The sequence below is a fragment of the Acipenser ruthenus genome, chromosome 24 (genome assembly GCF_902713425.1).
Source record: "Acipenser ruthenus chromosome 24, fAciRut3.2 maternal haplotype, whole genome shotgun sequence".
In the NCBI taxonomy this organism is placed as follows: Eukaryota; Metazoa; Chordata; class Actinopteri; order Acipenseriformes; family Acipenseridae; genus Acipenser; species Acipenser ruthenus.
In genome coordinates, this window is record NC_081212.1 from 16775866 (window position 1) to 16797094 (window position 21229).

A 21229-nucleotide genomic window follows, 5' to 3' on the forward strand; every position below is an offset into this window, starting at 1 on the left:
TTTTGCTCTTGAAGCAAAGATATTTCCACCATTCCTTGCTGATAAAATCTGCTGGAAATGTTCCTGTTGCTCCAATATAATGCATCAAGACTCATCGGTCATGGAGTTTAATAGTTACATGAAAAGTGAAGAATAGAATGGAGATTCATTTAGGTGATCTATCACCTGAGGTGCTCGTTTTACAGCATTCTCGTTCATTCCGGTTGCAGCCTGCTATACTCTTATTGCTGCAATTTGTTTTTTAAATACAATTGGGATTGTGTTTGGAACTTACAACGAGTACAGAGAAGACAGGATCTGTGTGATCTTTCCTCCAAAACTACACCAATGCACATCACCAATCCAGACCTGAAGGAGAAAGGTTGTCTGTTGTGACTCATTGGGTGCTAGTTTTGTAACGTCGACAGCTGTCCACTGAATACCAGATTCACACCAAAGTCAATTCACTTGTGACCAAAGGGGAACTTGAACCCAGGCCTCGGGAGGTGAACGGCTGGGCAGAGAGCACCATCTAGTCTTCTGATGCATTGGCTTTCTGTGCATGTTCAGAGTAACAGTCCTGTCTTTTGTCTCCAGCTTGGTTTATTCATTGTCTAAACTACAGTTGCATTGTTCCCAGTCCCTCCCTCCTTAATAAAAAGCTTCACTCAGACTTCATGAGCTCCTCCTGCAGTGATGAGCTTTAATGAGTGTCTGGGTCACTAATGGACCCAATCCACTCACAAACAGCCACTATTCATTCTAGAGCTGTCTGTTGCAATTGCAGAATCCCACTCCGCTGGCCATAAGAATGACACACATTTTAAATCTGGAATTCTGACTTTTTAGTCTGTATTCCAAGTACAGGGTTTGCATAACAGAATACATTTGCATTCCACATTTGCATGCAAGCCCATATATAAAATACCACTGGGATTCATGTGTGCTCTGTGGATCACTTAGGATTTTTCTCAATACTGTCTTTGCATGGCAGATAATTAAGTTTTACAGGTAGAACAGTGGCATCCAGAATATTGCCAAATGTATTCCTGAAAACAGGAACAAGTTTTCTCAATGCAAACATAATCCTTGTGGGTATTGTGTTTTCACCCCAGAACACATTATGTTCAGGGATTCATTTTCATTTAAAGCAATAGCAGTTCTGTCAAGTAGATTAAACTGTTACATTTACACTTATGAACAAGGGATTATGGGCCTGGATTTTTTCTTTATTAAATTATGTAAGAAAATTCCCCTTCATTTAAGTTAGATAAAGGTTTAAGGCACACCACTTATAAGAGCAAAATGTGCAACGGGTGCAATTACAGAACATGTGATTTACTGAGTCTTAAAAATTAACAAAGTCATGCTTTACCATTACAGCTCAGTGGAAGATAGGGTCCTCTGAGTGGTACTTGAATTGTGCTGCTTCATGTAGCATTACTGTAGCCAGCGCTCCAGATAAGATGCACACTGGGTGTTTTACTCATTGAAAAAATGTGAGTTATGTATGATATTTAAATGTAATGCTTAAAGTTATCAAGCTTCTTGTACTTCTTTGATTCCCAGTGTCTCAATAGTTAATTGTGAATATACTGCATGTGGTAGCTACAGAAGGCCTGGACAGCTAATGTAACCTGCGTGGGATTTGCCAGAAACCTGTGACCAATAAGTTAGAGTTTTCAATAAAAAAACAAGGAATACAATATTATCGTTTCTTTATTTGCATTACTGCAGTATCGGTACACTTTAAAAAAAATATTTTTGGAAATGTATTTTGTTTTTAAAATATTTAGGGAGTGTGTCTTGACTTGGATAGGGAGACAGAAGATTTCCAGAAAACAACTATAAAAACTAACAGTCTTTTACTAGTGGGAGGAGACTGTGTGAACGAAGTAGCTAACTACATCGAGAGTAGCAGTTATTACTTCCGATGGACTTAGGGTGTCACAGGAAATAGCAACTGCCAAGGGAATAAAACCCAACACTGTCCTGTCTGCTTCTATGTTGTTGGGCTCTCCCTCCATATACATTTGTGCTGCCTGTCACCTCCCCAGGGGTCAGAGGTCAAGCGGCCTCATCATAAAGCGAGACCAGGAAGCTGAGCATCGCAGGGCTGTGTCAAGACCGACACTTCTCATCCATCATTCTCACTTTACTGGCTGGCAGGGTGACACAGGGGTTAGTTTGCTAGAGAGATCTGTCTCCAGCTGCAGGGTCACGCAATTGGCTTGATCATGGGACTGGAGGTCGCCCACCGGCTTTCAGTTCTCCTGAGCTGTTGTGGGGATTGCCTGCGGTGCAGGTGCATAATTGGACATTCTAAATTAGGGAGAAAATCTGAGTAAAAAACTTTGGTTTGGCTGTTTTCAGTCAGAGCTGATGGGGGGGGGGGGGGGGGGGGTTGACAGTGAGAATCCTCTTCACACAGGCCTGCTTTGCTCTGAGGTTTCCAGCTCAACAGGTTTCCATGGAAACAAAAAACACATAAATATAAACAGCAATTCAGCAACAGGATTCCCGTGGTCACTACAGAGCCTGTACTGACTAGCCCTCTCCCTGCAATGTGCTGTGTCTCAAAAGACGTGATAACAGGTCACCAAATAACCACACTGACTCAACCCAATGAGAGATTGAGATGGAGGGGCCCCTTGTGGAGAATTTGGGAAGAGTTTCAGAACTGTTTTTTTTACAGCTCTGTTGGGTTTGCTTGTTGAAACCCATTGGTGAACTGGCTGAAAAAAATGGTGTTTATTGCATATAAACAAATACATTCTGAATACAGATGGGGTTGGATCCGGATTTTAATGTGTTTTTGTTGTTTTTTTGGTGGGATCAAATGTCCCGCCCAGTTTGTGCATTGGTAGTGAGTTGAGATTATTTGGGGCACTACTCCACTTGTGGGATTGTATTGGCCATTTGTTGTTTTTTTCCCATGTATTTAAAGATGGAACAATTTCTGCATTTAGGAATACTATATTATATATGGAACCTATGCATTCCATTGTAAACGTTGCTAATTTACTGGGACTTGGTCAGATGCAAGACATGATGCTTGCGGATCAGGTCTCGTCAGTCTTGCTTCTGGAATTAATCATGTCGGCTCTATAGGTAATGTACTCATTATCAGAAATGATTTGCATGACATAACTAGACATCAAATGCTGTATTTCTACAATGGGAGGGGACGGGACTTGCAAGCACAGTTTGTTAATACCAATCTATCTCTGGTAACCGCCAGGGACTGCATCACTGCCAAATAAAAATGAGATACTGACACAACATAGTGTTTTCATTGATTCAGGCCCCGTTACTGTACCTCATTACAAGACAAGTTCAGTAATCACTGGTAGTGCCCCCAGTGCTGGGTATTCTAGCTCTAAGGGAGGAGGAGGGGAGGGGAGGAAAGTTGTGTGAAGGTAAAATACAGCTTTACCATTCTAACAACCATCTATGAAAAGAACCATTATCACAATTATCTGCTGTATTATTGAATTGTGGTTTGTCACACTTGAACAAAAATTATTGTATTTCTTGCTCTTATTGTATTACTTGTATTGTAACACTTGAATGTATTTGTATTTGCTTGCGATTGTAAGTTGCCCTGGATAAGGGCGTCTGCTAAGAAATAAATAATAATAATAATAATAACACAAATTGGTACAGTAAAAAAACCTGTGTCTCCTGAAACCATAAATCATTTTATTTCAAGCATTCAGTACAAAGCTTTTTTTTAAAAATCCAAATGATATGTTTTGAATAGAAGTGCACGGTGTAATAGATACTGTTTATATCAGGGAAGTGTAAAGTGAACCATAGAAAAGGGTAACTATATTAAATGAGATTATATTAGTGCCAAACTTTGATGTGCTCATTTCAGAGCTGAAGCTTTACCCAGTTTTGTGTTTTATGTTGGACTCAAGCAACGTGTTGGAAATGTGCTTCCACTAAAGACTCTCTCTACCATATGGTATGAAAATGTAATCAGTTACTAAGATATAGGGAGCCAATGTTTAAACACATATCCAACATAATGTTCTCTCCCCTTTTAACTGGGAGACATTCATCCACGCCACTATAAGGGAAGTATGCGGACAACCATTTTCATTTAATACACACACTGTGTATGAACGGGAGCCAAATCAAGGATATTGTAGGAATGCAATTACTTTAACACTTCTTACACTGCTGCAGCACAGATTTATATTGCAGTGTAGACCTACTAGAGTTATTTTAGTGCCCAGATTTGCAGAAAAAGTCTTTATCAATGCCTCCTGTGTTTTTTTTTTTTTTAATGGGGAGCTAATGATTGTGGTTAGGAAAATCCATGCCATATTATTTTTTGTAAATTTCTTACATTCTGGCCAATAACATGCCTGGCAATACCACTTCAGCAATATACTTCTTTACCATCTGTAGAGGTGCCCAGAACTGCAGTTTCTGCTACTAGTCATAATTCACTACCAGCATGACCAGTACAGAAGGGAAAATTGCTGGCCTGCCTGCCTGACCTTAACGAGCAGTAAAGAGAGATTAAGGTAACCTAAATAAATCTAGTAGCCCTCAGAGCTTTCCAGAGGAAGAAATGAAACCAACAACCAGAGTGTTCCTTTAGAGAAGTAGCGTTTCCAGGACAATGTGTGCCCCTCACAGTCTTTCTCTTTCCTTTCCACAGTCCAGTTCGATGGTGCTGAGAAATCGCGTATGTCGCCCACCAAGGAGGGCAAGGCACGGCCCCCCCAGCGCCACTCAAGTGGGAGCTTGTCAGGCGTGAAGCTTGGCTCCCTAGACCACAGCGCCTCCCTGGGGGAGAGGATTGATCCTACCCTGCCCCTCGAGAACCAGTTGTAAGTCTCTGGAGCACAAACAGGGAAAGATCCCGGGTAGATATTGAGAGGCCTTCACGTGGCTGCAGTTATTCCCCAGTTATGAGGTTCCAACAACAGGAAGCATTGACCATGTCTGCTGATTGCATACCCATACCATGTCGCTCTAAAGTGACTACCACAGGGATAATGTGCAGCTCAACCATGGATCCCTAAGTACTGTACAGTCATTGCTTTAATGAGGCTATTCTAAAGTCACTGGGCAGGTTATGTCCACACATGCTGTGGTGTATCTGGCTGATGTAGAGTGCTGAATTGTGTTACTGGCACAGAACAAGACATGGGATACACAGTGATGGTGTTGAAGTCAATTTACACATATCAAATGGTTAAGAACCTATGAGCAGTTTGTCAATATCTGTGTTTGAAGCCTTGTCTTATTCAATCACCATTTTATCATTTTGATATTAACACTTATCCAACTGGTTTGTACTACTCTTGGACTACCTAATGTTACTGTAGATAAGTAGTTCAAGAGTAGTGATAATTGGGATGTGTAAAACCAGCCAATGTCATATGGGCTTCAACAGTGTCATTGTGTCCTCTGTGGCTTTTCTGAGCCCATGCAAAATGCTGCACTCTTTATTGGCTATGTATGAATAAACAAGCGACTGTATGAGTTCCACCATTTGTTTTTCTCAGATTTCCAGTCCACTTTTCAGCTAGGGATGTAGGGGAGCGTATGTCAGGTTTGCATATACAGTATGTGGAAACCCGATTTTCCATTGATGAAACTTGCTTAAACTATTGATGAGATTATAAGCTGGGTATGTATATGGACACTGACTGTCTCCACATCACACAACGTTCACACTAAAACTGTACCATGGCAAATGTAAACCAGCCACCATGCAAGTGTGCTCCAGTAAAAAGTGTTTCTGTCTTGCAGCTGGTACCATGGCACCATCAGCAGGACGGACGCAGAGAACCTCTTGCGCCTGTGCAAAGAGGCCAGCTACCTGGTGAGGAACAGCGAGACCAGCAAGAAAGACTACTCCCTCTCACTTAAGTAGGTGCCTTTCTTAACTAAGACAAACAGACACCTGCATTACACTGTTTGAGACAATACAGGGCCTAGATGAACTCAACAGTGACAGTGTGCCAGCTTTTAGGGAGACCTTAAAAGACTGTAGAACAAAGCTTTTGAAACCTTTTGCACAAAATATATATTTTTTTTAATTGCCAAAAGGACATTTCCAAAATGGGTTGTTATTTTGTTACTTAATAATTAATTTAAGCTAGAACCTAGAAGAATTAAAGGGGACTTGATTGAATTCTTTAAAATCTTAAAGAGTTGGAGGACAGAGGGTAGGAGACATACAGAGTGAGGGTATGGAATGGGAATGAGTTATCTATCCACGTTGTTGATACTGAATCACTGGGGTCCTTTTAACACCCGACTTGACAAAGTTTCAAAATCAATCAGCTAGTAGGAACATTTTCGTTCGTACATTTTCTTATGCTTTATTATACTCTTATTGTGCAAATGATTAAATTATGAGGTTGTTATTTCCCCAATGCTGGTATTCTGTGCCGCTCTTTTAATAAAACCTCCTCACACATTCCACAGCTGCTGCTTGGAGAGGGTTGTTCAAAGCAATACCTCCTGCCAGTCTCTGATCAATTAGTAGAGATATCTTATCTTGTTTGCTGACACACAGCTGTAACTTGGATTGTTGCCTTATTTAACTAGACATGCTTCAAACTGTACACCGAGTAGGCTTGTCATTAAACTGGGAGTGCGGGAGTTTTTCCTTGCAGTGATTTCAGATTACAGACCACTCTCTATGTGGAGCCCCACTTGTGCGCCCTCTTCCTCTTGAAGTTAGGAAATACCTTGATCTGTTCAGTTCAGATACAAGCAGTCATTTGTTAGTACAGATTAACCCAGTTGTACCAAATCTGGGGTTCCCTAATGTCAACCGTGCACGCTAACAGTGTGTGCCAGTATACGTTAAAAATGGGTGATTGTAAAGAACAGCAGCTCACATTTCTATGTATTCATTGGGTGGGGATCCTGAGCCAGGATGTCTAATATCAGGCCTCGAGCCAAAATTGTAATTAATCCACATGTGCAAATGGCCATTACCACTCCAAATTTACCAAAGTACATTTACATACACCACACTTGTGTACACTATTATATGATACATAAGAACATCAGAAAAGTTACAAATGAGAGGAGGCCATTCGGCCCATCAATGGTCAGCTGGTTATGAGTAGCAGATTGATCCCAAAGCTTTGTCAAGTCGGGTCTTAAAATCCCAATGATTCAGCTTCAACAACGTGGCTAACACATTCCATTTACTCACCCCTCTCTGAGTAAACTCTACCTGTGGCTTCTGGTCCTTGTTACATTATTCAGCATTGTTTGTGAATAATGAATTTGATGCACTCTAGTTAGAAGTCATGTTCTTACTAATCTTTGCTTTATAGATATAGCCCTAATTGGTCTAAAATAATGCAGCCATGTTTTCTGGGTTTGCAGCCAAGGCAGGTCCACACTCTTTTATAAGCGTTGGTTTTACAATCCTTTCCATTTCATTCTTCTTCGTTTCCCCTCTCTGTCTGTCTATTTGCTTTAATTTGAATACGTTCAGCTAGTGGGTTGTGATGGTGATTTTATGACAGGTGTGGCCTTTTGTCCCACCGTTTCCCTCAGCCCCAGCAAACAGAGAGCCGGGAGGAAACCTGCCCCACTGCCTGTCTCGCAGTGCTCTTCTCATCCGTTTGGAAGAGTTATTTGCTCAGTTCTGTGTGCGGAACTGGTTCAGACATTTACCTTGACAGCCAAAGCTTATAGCGAGAGCTTATCAGTGCGTTGCAGGGCTTTGAAATATATTGTCTTGCAGCGCTGCAACGGGACATGCTCATTGCTAGCACTGTCAGAGGACTATCTTGCTGTTAAGAGGGGGGGAGATTGCTGTGTTTTATGTCATGTTTTCAAATCTTATTTTCCAGTGCACACCAAGGCAGACAGGCAACACTATAGCATGATGTAGGATCTATACTATAATCAACTACAGATTAATTTACAATAAAACTAGCATTAGTAGTAACATATTGTAGCTACTGTAAAAAAAAATTATATATATATATAGCATGTTGCAAATACATTAAGAAAAGTCGACTATGATGATAAAAAAAATGTACATTTCCTGTCGAGGCAATCATTTTGTTAGGAATACATTACAGTTGCAGCGCATGCAGTTAACAAGTTTCTGATACTTTTTCCCATCAATAAAATATTTGATTTAAATTTGAATAAATACAAACAAAAAGGAATATTTGCTGAGATCAGCTGTTTGTGCAAAAAGGGCTGCATGCATGCCAATACTAACTGGATTGTCTAACTACTATTGCAAAAGCTAAACAAAGAAAATGCATGTATGATCAAATATTCGAATCCCTGTGTACTGGGAAAGAATTGATCTTTATGTGGTGATGTAGAGCTCAGTGGATGTAATAGAGGACTGGGAGCAAGGATAATGGGTTCCAATCCCTCTCAGCCACTGCCTTGCAAATTGTGTGACATTGTGAGCATCGAGTCCATTAATCCTGATTCCAAAAGGATGTGTTGTATTAAAGTTGAGCTATCCTGTGTACAAATTATTCTAAAGTAAGATGTACATCAATTGATGGGTCATTTCCTCAAATTTCTGTTTTTGCTGCTTGCCCCATTATTGCATAAACCTCAATCAGCTTGAGATAATGTGTTACTCCATTGTAGAAATCCCTCCTGTACAAAGTAAGCTCCTGAACCGAGCTGTAGAAGGTGATCTAAATATGAGATTAAGCAATCTTGCAAACCCGCAGCTGGCTGTGTCTTTAGAAGTTGCTTTTGACAATTAGATATAAAGATCACAGGTAAAACCTATAAGAAGCCAAGTCAAGCAGACACACTTTTCAGCTAATACCTTCTGATATAAAGATCAGTGGGACTTTTAAGCCACTGGCTTTGACATGAACTGTGGGGAAAAATCCCAACATTGAAACACCCGTTCCATTTCAAAAGGATCAAGCAACCTTTCATCTTCCTGCTGAACCATTCAGCTCTTTAGACTAGCATTTCAAAAACAGCAATTTGGGATATCTGCTTATATTAGCCTAGCTTTCCCACATTACGAAAAAGCAATTACAGACAAAAGGAAAGGTAATGTATTTTGACAAATGAACAATGCATTACTTTACCTTGCTGTATCCTGTGTTGTACGTATCGCAGTGATACATTTTAAGAAGCTCTGAGAAACCAAGCAAACCTTCCTGTTCAGTCCTTGTCAGGTTACTGTTTTAGTAATTGTAAACACACAACATTGGGTAGGTGTTTCATATGTACTTACTGAACATGTATTAATTACAAATAAATGCAAGTAGCACCAAATGGCATCTCTGCACAGTGCTGTACATAGAATTCCCACATGCATCTTTTTAAAGGGAAGTCCTAAACAAAGAGCACCAAGTACTGTTCTTAAGGCAAATAGCAGTTCAAAGTACTTGCCATGTCAGAAGCATTGGTTTATTATAAAACTTAATTTTAAAGCAAGTGCAAAGGCAAAGATATTTTTTAGATGGATAAAGCAATTTGAGTAGTTGCATAAATGAGCAAGTTGTTTCTTGTTTTATACCAGTAAAATGGTTTTATTCTTCTATGAAATTGTGTATTTGTCTTTGTGCTTGCTTCAAAATAGGGACCATTCTATAATATAAAAAACTTAACTCAAAACAATACTGTAACTTCTGCTACTGCAACCAAGTAATTTCTAGCTAGTTTTAAAATATTTATATTTTTTACTTTAAATATCAGGGCAAGTTTTACAAATGACACTGCGAAAGAATGACTACGACCGTTTTTTTTATTTTTATACACTAATAAACTTGTTTGACTTGAAGCGTCTTAAACGATATGAGAAGCGATTCTGACTCCTGTGGATGTTAAGTTCTCTCTAGTCCGATATCCAGTTGTATTGTTTGATGGCATGGACTGCAGTGCCCCAAGGATCTATAAAAGAGCCTGTCCAATGACTTTGGAGTGAATTTCTACTCTGTATAACAGCTGTCACTGCAGGGATACAGGTTCCACCTGGCTCAAGTCACAATCCATTTACGATTCATTCCATCAGTTAGAGGGTGCTGTGCCAGAGGTACGACCGTGTGTCTTTCACACATGGGAGATTGATGGCAGGGATCTCACAACGAGAGTAGAATGCCAGAGGGGTGCAGCTCAACGTGGCTCCCCACTGTGTGTTCCAGTCTGTGTCACGCCAGCCATCTGTGTTTCTTGCTCACTCAAGTTGGGCACTGCATGGAAGTGTCAGATAGTAACAAAAATGGCAACTGCAGAAAAGACATAGAAGTCAGAAGACCAGAGCCTTATATTTTTCTATAAAGTTTGGCACATTTATTTATATTTCCACTAACAAAAATAGTAACCACAAATGGTTTATATTCTGTTATGCAACAACCAGACACTGCTGTCCCATTGTTTACTGTAGAGATCAGTCGTTCTGTTACAGCTCAATAACAGAACGGGAAATAAGGCATGTTTTGCTGGAAATGACTAACCTGTCTGTACACAAAGGGGTCGAATTGATTAAAGCCACAGGAGATTTTAACAGCATTTTGGGAATCTCCCTGGATTAAAACAAGTGGTTGGTGCCGTCACTGTGGATTCCCAGGTACTGTAAATTGCTCTAAGACAACCCACTGTACTGAGGTGGGTTATAGGTTGATCAAATCAAAAACCCTAGTTGCCTTATATCAAGCACACATGCTATTATTTGTCATTTTCGGTCAATTACGGGTACACAGCACCCTCTACAGGTCAAAATGGAGCCTATCAAGTGAAAACTCTACCATATTCCAGTGCTGCCTCTTTCATTCTTCCTGTATGGCCAGTACCTTTTCTCCACTGTTGTTGTTTGATTCCCAAGTTTATAAGCAACCTGCCCTGTAGATACTGCATCTCCAGTAGGACTGACCAGTCTTTCTCATATGTTGTTGGTTCTAGCTGTTTTATCTATCAATTTTACAGTCATTTTTTAATTAGAAGTAAAACATCATACTGTAAAATTTAGTTTCACCCTTTCGGCCATGAACAACCACTAAATGGTACCATTATCCAACAGCGTGAAAGTACATTTTTGTGTCAGTTTCCTGTAGATAATTGGACAGGAAGGGATCTGGCAAAGGTGGGTTACTCAGCTGGCCTGTGGCCATGCCAGTTAGAAGTGACAGAGCTGTGGTGTGTCATGTTGTGTACAGGCCATTCTAAACTGCTGATGGAATTGAAAGCAGAGGTCTTCCTTGGATTTCTGGGGACTCCTATGGTCTGAATCCACATTGTAATGGATTTAGCTACCATTCTTTCAAGACTATTGATAGGGCTATATATTATGATGTGTTATTGTTATTTATTTGGCAGATGCCTTTATCCAAAGTCTGATGATAAGAACAATTTTACCAACAAGAGGCAGATATTCCTCCAATCAAATCCGGCCCAGTTCCTAATAGCTGATTTATCCCAGATCTTTATCTAGTTGATTTAAAGGATCCTAATGATTCAGCATCAACATGGCTTGGTAACCCATTCCATACACTCACCACTCTGTTGTAAAGTAGCAGCCCCTTCTCTGTGTCCTAACCCTAATCTACACTCTGTTTGACTCTCATAAATCATACATTACAGACCTGGGACTAGTCTTGTTGCTCTTTGCTGGAATCTCTCCAGTGACAAGAACTGAACACAGTCTCATCATTGGATTATAAAGCCTAATCCTAACCTGTTGATTTGTATTTTACACTTTTGATTATATAGCAAAACATTGCTGGCCACATGAATTCTGTCCCTCTTTTGGTCCCGCTACACTGGACTTACTGAGCAGATGTCCAGAACATAAATAATGTACAAAGTAGTGTCTAGGCCAAACAAAATGTAATCGAACAAATTATAGGTCTTCCTGTCAAATATTTTATTTATTTATTTCTTAGCAGAACCCTTATCCAGGGCGACTTACAATTGTTGCAAGATATTACATTATTTTTTATATACAATTACATTATTTTTTACACATTATTTTTACATACAATTACCCATTTATACAGTTGGGTTTTTACTGGAGCAATCTAGGTAAAGTACCTTGCTCAAGGGTACAGCAGCAGTGTCCCCCCTCCTGGGATTGAACCCACGACCCTCCGGTCAAGAGTCCAGAGCCCTAACCACTACTCCACACTGCTGAACCAAAACTATAGTCAAAGGTTTTGCATCACTCCATAGAATTAACTAATATTGCTTTATAAAGTCGAATGAAACCTGCTGAATAATGTTATGTTAACATATTGAATTACATATCGCTTTGTAGTTTTCAATAAAAAACTAAAAGTACAAATGTGACATTTTGAAATATAACATGAAACTATTATGGCTTCCGGTAGACTTTTGCGATATCAAACATCTACATTTTTTTATATAGTGTTGTGTTTTTTGTTTGTTTGTTTGTTTAATTATCTCAATCCTAAAATCACAGGTACTTCAGAACTTTTAGCCATAGCTGCACTTCTTTATAACAGCAGTATTCAGGCCAAATGTACATTCTAACATCTTTCATTTCCCTAATGATGAGCCCTTCACTCGAGAGAAACAAGTCATTTCTGTCCTGCTTGGTGAAGGATGGCAGTCGGGACACTATTGTCAGATGCTGGTTGTGTTCCAGTCAGTATATAGTGTGATTGTCTGAGATAACCGGCAAGCGAGAGCAGACTGGAACACTTAGCTCACTCGCTGTCTCCATCAGCCTCATCGCTCTCAGTCAGCTCAGACAGCACTCACGGGGGGGGGGGGGGATGGAGCAGCCGCTCCTGATCATGTACTGTTGTATTGCACCCGGAAATGCTTTCACATGTTAGACTTGCAGCAGAAGAATGAGGTTCATGGAAATTCTGACAAAAGGCTGAATACAATCTATGAATGAAATCCTTTATTCAACCAGGTAAAACACAGTTCTCATTTACAATGGTGACCTGACCCAGACATCTCAAACTGCTGCAAAGATAACATACAATTAGCATCCAAAAGAGTTATGCATAAAAATATAATGCATACATCACTTAAAAACAACACTGTAAAAAATAAGATGTGTGCTGCGTATTCATTAAAGCAAATTAACCTACCAGATAGTCAAAAGATCAGAACAAAGATCGTTCTTAAAAATAAAATAAAATGCTGTTATATTTTCTGAAACCTGGTTGTGTATGTAAATGTTATTTATGTCCTTAACTGACTGTGTAAAAATGTACTGTAACAGTTTAATTCTACTTGACTGCCTCAGCATGCTTCTGTCTCCGAGGACAGTCTGGAAACTGAGACGGTTTCATCTCCGTGGTTTTCTCCGGTGCGTTTGTATTTTTAAGAGGCAAGATCTTCAGTGGATTTCTTCTGGGATCAGTACACAGAAATGCTAAACTAAGACTTTCAATCAGTGTGGACCATACTGTAACTAGCAGCATCCATAGAAAGCATGTCACTGGCTTTCTGGAAGATTTTTTTTTTTTTTTACTTAGTCATCTTTGAACGCTATTTACTATTTCAATGAAAGCAACATTTGGCAAGTGTAAAACTGTATTTTAGAGGTCACCCAGTTCCTAGTATCTGGTTTAGCCTGTAATTTCGTCAAAACAGTTATTAAAGGATCCCAACAATTCCGCATCAATAGCGTGACTTGCTAAATCCATTCCTTAGATCGCCACTTTGTGTCTCCACTCAGTTTGCAGCTGTGTTCTCTGATCTATGTGCTATAACTCTTTGAGGTAGTGGCTTTGCTTTCATATTCATAGCTGGTACACAGTTAGATTCCATGATTCCCTTAATCAAGTTTAATTATGGTTATTGTCCAGTAAAATAATAGTTTTAACCTTCCAGCAATACTTTTTGCACTTTACAACCTACTAATTTTTTTCACATAACCATTTTGCTTAATTTAATCAGAGGTGCCAGTACTGTATTCTATTAGACTCAAGGATGTGAAGCTCTGAGCATCACTATAGTCATATATGCAACACATCTCGTTAGCACACCTGGTATGGGGATATTAAGAAAAAGTCAATTCGAGCTTCCATTCTCTCACTTATAACAGACAAAGAAAATCTTGCACAAATCACGTGGTCAGATTTGAACCAGACAAAGGCCCGCTGCTATGTAATGCCATTTCCACTCAAGTACTTCCCTCAAATATAGACGTTTAATTGTAAACCAGGCTTTGATGAACTTTAACAATATGATTGTTAATACTGGAAATGACACTGTTTACTGCTTGTTTAATAATAATAATTTTATTTCATAGTTTTTAAAATCTCATTCTCTCCCGCCAGGAGTAGCCAGGGCTTCATGCATATGAAACTTTCCCGTACCAAAGAGAACAAGTACATCCTGGGCCAGAACAGCTCCCCCTTCAACAGCGTGCCAGAGGTCATCCACTTCTACACCAGCCGCAAGCTGCCCATCAAAGGGGCAGAGCACATGTCTCTGCTCTACCCTGTTGCCATCAGGACGCTATAGTATAGCCACTGGGAGCAGCACTGGACAGAAAGCAAATCTGCCACCAGGGCCTCCTCCCAACATCACAAAGGTCATCTCATCTAGGACTATTTAGATCTGCAGAGTGGATGCGAATGTGTGCGTGTAAGTGTGTGCATAAATTATTATTAATAGAATTAAGCGCTTGGCTATTGGAATTCTGGTTGGTTCTAAAATCCGGTGAGTTAATAGTAGAACTTGGGGGTGGCTTCTATTTCAGTCCCATCATTGCATGTAATCCTCTTGAATCACCAGTAGGAGCTGCTGTGCATTCTGTGGTCCGGTGACCTGTCTATTTTATATGTATTAATGAGACCCTCTTTGTTTAACACTGTCCTTCTTTGAAATCAACTGTTGAAGCCTCTAAACGAGTCTCTGCAAGGTCTAAAAAGAATCCCCCAAAGACTTCTGTCACTGCAGGTACTATTCCCCATCTGCGCAGTGACCAAAGAAGATCCAAGAATAACCTGTGCTGCAATAAAAGCCTTTCTTGGGCTAATGGTCTGATCCTCAAATGAAATCCTTTATATACTGTTGTAAGCAGTCTGTTATTCCAGGATCTCCCGTGTAGTTTCATTTTATTATGAAGTTATAAAAAGCTCCCCAGCTCATTATGGTTTAAACTGTGTTTCCACTGCTCAGCCTTATTGTGCTCTGTGCACTCTCACCCCTGTAGAGCACCAAAAAACTTCTCATGGAACTAAAATCTATTTGAAGTTCAACATCAAAGCTGATCGATATAGTTTAGCAATTTTAGACAGTTACACATACTGCATACCCTCCCAATAAGCTCTGCTTATATGTGTCCAGTCAATAGGTAATGAAATGGGGCATATTTTTGCTTTGCTTTGAGGCCACATTTATATCACAGTTTACATTTCTCAGGATGGATTTCCAAGGGTTTGGCTTGTGTGTAGACTGTTTTTATTTTTCCATTTGGGGGGGGGGGACTGCTACACTTTGTATGAATTTCTCTCCTAAATGACATCGGGGCTGTGGTATAATTTAAAAAAGTGATCAGAAAGACAGTGTTGCTGTGGTACTGTGTTGTTGTGCATAGTAATAGATAACCACCCTCTGGTACTGTAAACTGTAATTGGGGACAACCCATGGTTCTGAAGATACAACTTATGAACACAGTCTGTCCCCAAGAGTAATAACTGACTTCTCAGTATAACAAGTGGAATACCAAGTATTTCCATCAGCTACACTTTTTGAAAACTCAAAAATCATTGACATAACCTAGTTGATTTACTTATTGCTTATATAACTTGTGGAAACGTTTATTTTTTTAATGCAGTGGTGTGGGATACAGTATTACAGAACTAGTTTTTCTTCTGAGGTATGGGTGTATTTAAAGAATTAAAGAACAATGTGTTGTGTTTTGTTTTATAATAAATTATGTACATATATTTCTGCCTGGCTTATTGCAGTCTTGTTATAAAACTCTGTTGGGTGGATTAAATTGAAACTTGTCATAGACAACCGCTAGGTAAGTTTAAATAAATTCAATTAACAGTTCTGCCACTGGTTGTTTGGAACAGGTGGAGTTTGTTCAACTGAATACAGCAACCATTTCAATATTAAAAATAGGTCAAAACCTAGAGTTTTACTTACTTTTAAAGACAAAAATAATCAGATAAGACTCACATTCACTCTCACATGTTTCTTTTCACAAAGTCCCTTCTTTTTAAAGATGTAAAGTGTTGCAGAATACCCTGCAAAAGCATTACGTTACCTTTGCTGTGTCCCGTGTTGTCTGCAACGTTAGTATTTTAAACGTATTGCCGACTCTTTTGATAATTACACATCATGAGTAAATCAACTAGGCAATAAGTTTCTCAGCAGTTACTCGGGAGCATTCACCAGGAGAAGAAATGAAAGGATCGCAGTGTATCAAGACAACACGATTGCTGCGCTATGGACAGCACTGGATACAGCAAAGGTAAAGTAAACATTGCAGGAGGTTCTGGGCAGCTGCAAAATGTAGATCCACCACCGTTTAGATCAAATGAATGCATCTCCGTGTCCCACAACAGACTTTCCTTGTGTTTGTATGTTAAGCACTAACCAGAAAACAAATTGATTTCATCCAACTCTTTCAGATGAAGATCAGATGAATTAAAATCCACAGAGATACCTCATAAAGGCAATGGCCACTGTGTACAGTCCCACCATTAATACCCTGCAGACATTACCTGCTAGATAACTGATCTCTGCATCACACTCTGAAAGACGGGTATGGATAATGTCAGTGGCTGCCAGTTTAATGGAATACCTTATTAAGTAATGCTCATTTGTACGTGATCGCAGAGCTTGAAACTAAGCTGCTATTCCAATGAGCTTTTAAGCTTGACTGGCATCTAGCAGTGAGAATAACCGCTTCTCTAAAAACCGGATTGACTGGGACGGTCTTTGAGGTCTATAATAGGCAGTTTAAGAATGCCAACAAAGGAGATGAAGTAAGCCTCCAGGCAAGAATATGGTGGCTCATTATACAGTCTGTTGCCATTGTTGATCTAGCATGGAGAAATGACATGTTTAAAAAAATAAATAAATAAATAAATGGCACTAGATTATTTTCTCCTAAAGCAACATTGGTCTAGCAGTCAAGAAGTGTAAGATCAGATGTTGCACACACACTGTCACGGAGCAAATTAAGGGAGTTGACAGAGTCATAGCAGAAGGTTTGTAGTCATAACTGCTAAATGAGGGTGTTAATACTGGTATCCCATCCCATCCTGCTCTGCAGCAATCAAAGCCACTTTTCATATGATTAATAGACAAGCCTAGACTTTAAGGCATATTCAAAACAATATTATTGTCTAAGAATTTGTTGGGACATTTTTAGGTTTAATGTGTAAACTTAACAAATTAGCATGTGAAGAAAAGAATGACTGGGAAATGTGAGACAGGAGCCTATTGACAATAACACCTTTGAGAACTGCAATAAGAAGAAATAGAAATGGTTGTTTCAGGATCACGTAGTGCTAACATCAGCAGGTTTGCGTGAGAGAGTCTGGGTGTCTAAATGTGTGTGGGCAGACTTGTGATAATTTGCTCTATTCACAAGCTTTAAACAGCTTCACAGATTCTAACGTGCACTGCTCTTGGACTATCTAAGGGTAAACCAAGACAAGTGCAAATCAGGATCGCAAAGTTTACAAGAAACGCATAGCATTACCTTTGCTGTATCCTGCGTTGTCCATACTGCAGTGTTATATTTTTAAACAAATCTTCTAAGGATCTCAGCGTATCCAGATCACACTCCCTCCTGGTTTTCTGTTCCCACATTAGCCACTCATTTCAATCAAACACCAGCAGTGTTGAAGGAGGGATCGTGTACTGAACACAGTGCGAGGTAGAGTAAGGGTATTCTTCTAAGCACTGCAGGGGGTTCTGTAACACTTGACCTGTTTAAAGAAGGGTTCTTTTAATGGCTGATAAATCAATTAGTTTGTTTTTCATAAAGACTGTTGATCATGATGTCAGACACCAAGACATTTTCCATGAACCGAAGGCTTTGATCTGTTTGGATTTCCCTTTGCTGTGTACAAGAGTGTATGCAATAAAAAACATTGTGTGTGTTGCTTCTCCTACTACTATTTAGTCGGTGTCTATGGAGTCAATGTCAATTTAAGATACAGATCAAAGTCTTTGCAGACCGCTTGTGGTTGTATAAAGGTGATTCATTTTCATGATCACTATGGACAGCTGGTCTATAATACAGACTATACTGTATATAGTGGGTTAAACATTTAGAAATCAGCTGAATTTTGTAGTGGACTAATTGAAGGCATTTTTAATTTCTGTCCAATCCCTGCACCTGTAATATGTATTTACACTGGACAAAATCCCTACAAATTATCCAATTTTAAATTCTGCAGAGCATACTAATGAAATTGGACAGGGACCAACACAGTTTATATTGATATCCATTAACTTGCAGTAACCAGTTGAGCATAAGACGCATTACTGTGTGATTTATTTGTATGCGTGTGTGCTTGCATATTAGTGTCTGAGGCATATGTATTGTATGCCCTACATATCGACAGTCCTGTTCGCCAAATGTATATATATATACTGAATGTTTTGTCCAGGACATTGAATATAAAATGCACTGATTATTGTATGGAAATAAATTTGGAAATGATTCTGGTGTTTTGTCTCATGTTTTTCTTTTCACACTGTAGCCCTTTTCTACAGTGGACACTTTACACTACTCTGTTTGGTGCCTTTACACTTTTGTGCTCAATTTCTTGTGCAAAAAAAGATCCTTAGCAACTTTCATCATTTTTGTACAAGCAGTTCTACAGCTCTATTCAAAAGTGTAAAATGACTGATCAACAAGGAGCCTCCATACACCCTGAGATTGACATAGCACGTTCCGACCACAGAGCCTCCATACACCCTGAGATTATGACATAGCATGTTCCCTGACCACAGAGCCTCCATACACCCTGAGATTATGACATAGCATGTTCCCTGACCACAGAGCCTCCATACACCCTGAGATTATGACATAGCATGTTCCCTGACCACAGAGCCTCCATACACCCTGAGATTATGACATAGCATGTTCCCTGACCACAGAGCCTCCATACACCCTGAAATTATGATGTAGCACGTTCCCTGACCACAGAGCCTCCATACACCCTGAGATTATGACATAGCATGTTCCCTGACCACAGAGCCTCCATACACCCTGAAATTATGATGTAGCACGTTCCCTCACCACAGAGCCTCCATACACCCTGAGATTATGACATAGCATGTTCCCTGACCACAGAGCCTCCATACACCCTGAAACTATGATGCAGCACGTTCCCTCACCACAGAGCCCTCCATACACCCTGAAATTATGATGTAGCACGTTCCCTCACCACAGAGCCTCCATACACCGTGAGATTATGACAAAGCACGTTCCCTGCCAACTGGATAAGCACTTCTCTAGATATATGCACAACTCCACTATACCCCAGGTTGTGGATGGTAAATTTGAAACTCAAGAGATAATTGTTGGTTTCATTAACAGCTTAGAATAGCTTTATTTGTTTAATAAAAACAGACTGAAAAACATTACGCTTTGTGAATATTTAGTACACAGCTGTATTCTTTTGTGATTCTCTCAATATCATTCAAATAAAAATGTACCATTTCACTTTAACCTAGGCCACATCAATGGATATAGACCACATGCTTTAAGACAGTCTTCAATAATTCTCTTACCTCTACCTTTGATTACTAGTATCCTCCAATTGTAATGAACAATTTTGTGGCCACAGTTTTAAACACACAATATTTCAGAAACTATTATTGTTGCATACTGCATTTATACTTCTCCCAATTTACAACCACTACTTTGGTTTTACTTAAGCTTTACAAAATGACATGCCCCTTACTTTATGCGCCCGGGGATACTTTGTTTTTGTTCATAAAAACACGCAAATACAAGTCCACAATGTTAACCCACCCTACAGTAGTTACTATGTGTAGTGCAGCACAATCCTGAACCAGAGGACTCAATTGGAAACCAAGTGCGTGCCTTTAGAAAAAAACTAATTCTTGGATCAATCAGCTACTAGTAACTGGAGAAGCAAAGATGGGCTGAATGGTCTCCTCATATTTTTCATTTTTGTTGTTCTTATTTTATTAAATATCCCCTTCCCTCTGCCCCAATATTTCAGCCAACAAAACATAAGCTAAAAGCAAGTTCTAAAATAGCCAACCAAATAGAAAATCAATGGCATTGCAAGGTAAAAAGGTCAAAACAAAACTAATTTCAGTCAGTAACTAATGAAAGTAGAGCGAGAGCAATATATTCTGCTTCATGTTCCCTGTGCTCATGAGTGAACCAATCCCTCAAACAACCTCCAATTAGCCTTCATTAAAGGACGACCATAATCCACAAAAGAAACTCCCATCCCAGAAAGGTTCCATTCATTATATGTGGTCTTTGACTACCAAATTAGGCAGAAATAAATCAATCATGCAGCTGCAATCTTTCCCTTACTGACACATTACTTCATCTGTTTGTTCGTGTTTTGCATGATTAGCAATTTTTCAGTTCTGTGCAAAGTGGAATGTGACAATAAACAGTGTCTGAACAACACACATGTATAACAGACAGCGTTGTGTGATGGACTGCCAGTACAGATTCTGTCCTCTGCCATGACACGGATCTCATACATCTATTAGATGGGAATAGTGGAACGGGCAGTGCTGTGTGATGCACTGCCTTTACGGATTCTGTGCCCTGTGAGGTTAAAAGCTCAGACGAGCCCGGCTCTTTTGCTAAGTGGTAAAGACGTTTCCTTTCTCTGACTCCCACAGTGAAAAATGTGAAAAAATTTATACCATGAGAGCCCATTCCATCCCCTCACCACGCTCTGTGTGAAGACGTGTCTCCTGACCTCTGTCCTGAGTCTATCTCTACTTCATTTCCAACTGTGTCCTCTGGTCCTGGTTTCTTCAGCTGGTAGCTGATTGGCTGATGGTACTAAAACCTTTTTTAAAATGACTTAAAATGGGTATTCTTTGGCTATGTATTTGCATTGACAATCACAGAAATGGGAACATGTTTGGATTACAGTACATACATTTCTAGAATGTTCTTTAAGACACTTCCTCCTATTTTATGATGTAGATTTGATTCTACAATCCCGTTTTTTTTTTTTGTTTTTTTTTTAAACAAAACATTTCAAACAAACAAAAAAACAACTTCATACTCAATTGAATCTAATAATTTCGAGGATCTCCCATAAAAAAAAAAAAAATTAAAAAAAGTTAATAATTT

General features: G+C 39.4%; 1 protein-coding gene across 3 annotated transcripts in view; it reads left to right on the plus strand.

Moving 5' to 3' along the window:
- LOC117429540 (SH2 domain-containing adapter protein F-like) overlaps positions 1–18587 on the plus strand; it is a 76119-nt gene extending 57532 nt beyond the window's left edge. For all 3 annotated transcript variants that reach the window (XM_034049141.3, XM_058998462.1, XM_034049143.3), the window contains 3 exons: positions 4655–4826; positions 5755–5874; positions 14229–18587. In XM_034049141.3, coding sequence (XP_033905032.1) covers positions 4655–4826; positions 5755–5874; positions 14229–14415 — 479 coding nt within the window. In that variant the 3' untranslated portion in view covers positions 14416–18587. The remainder of the gene's footprint in view (positions 1–4654; positions 4827–5754; positions 5875–14228) is intronic.
- Positions 18588–21229: the final 2642 nt, after the last annotated feature.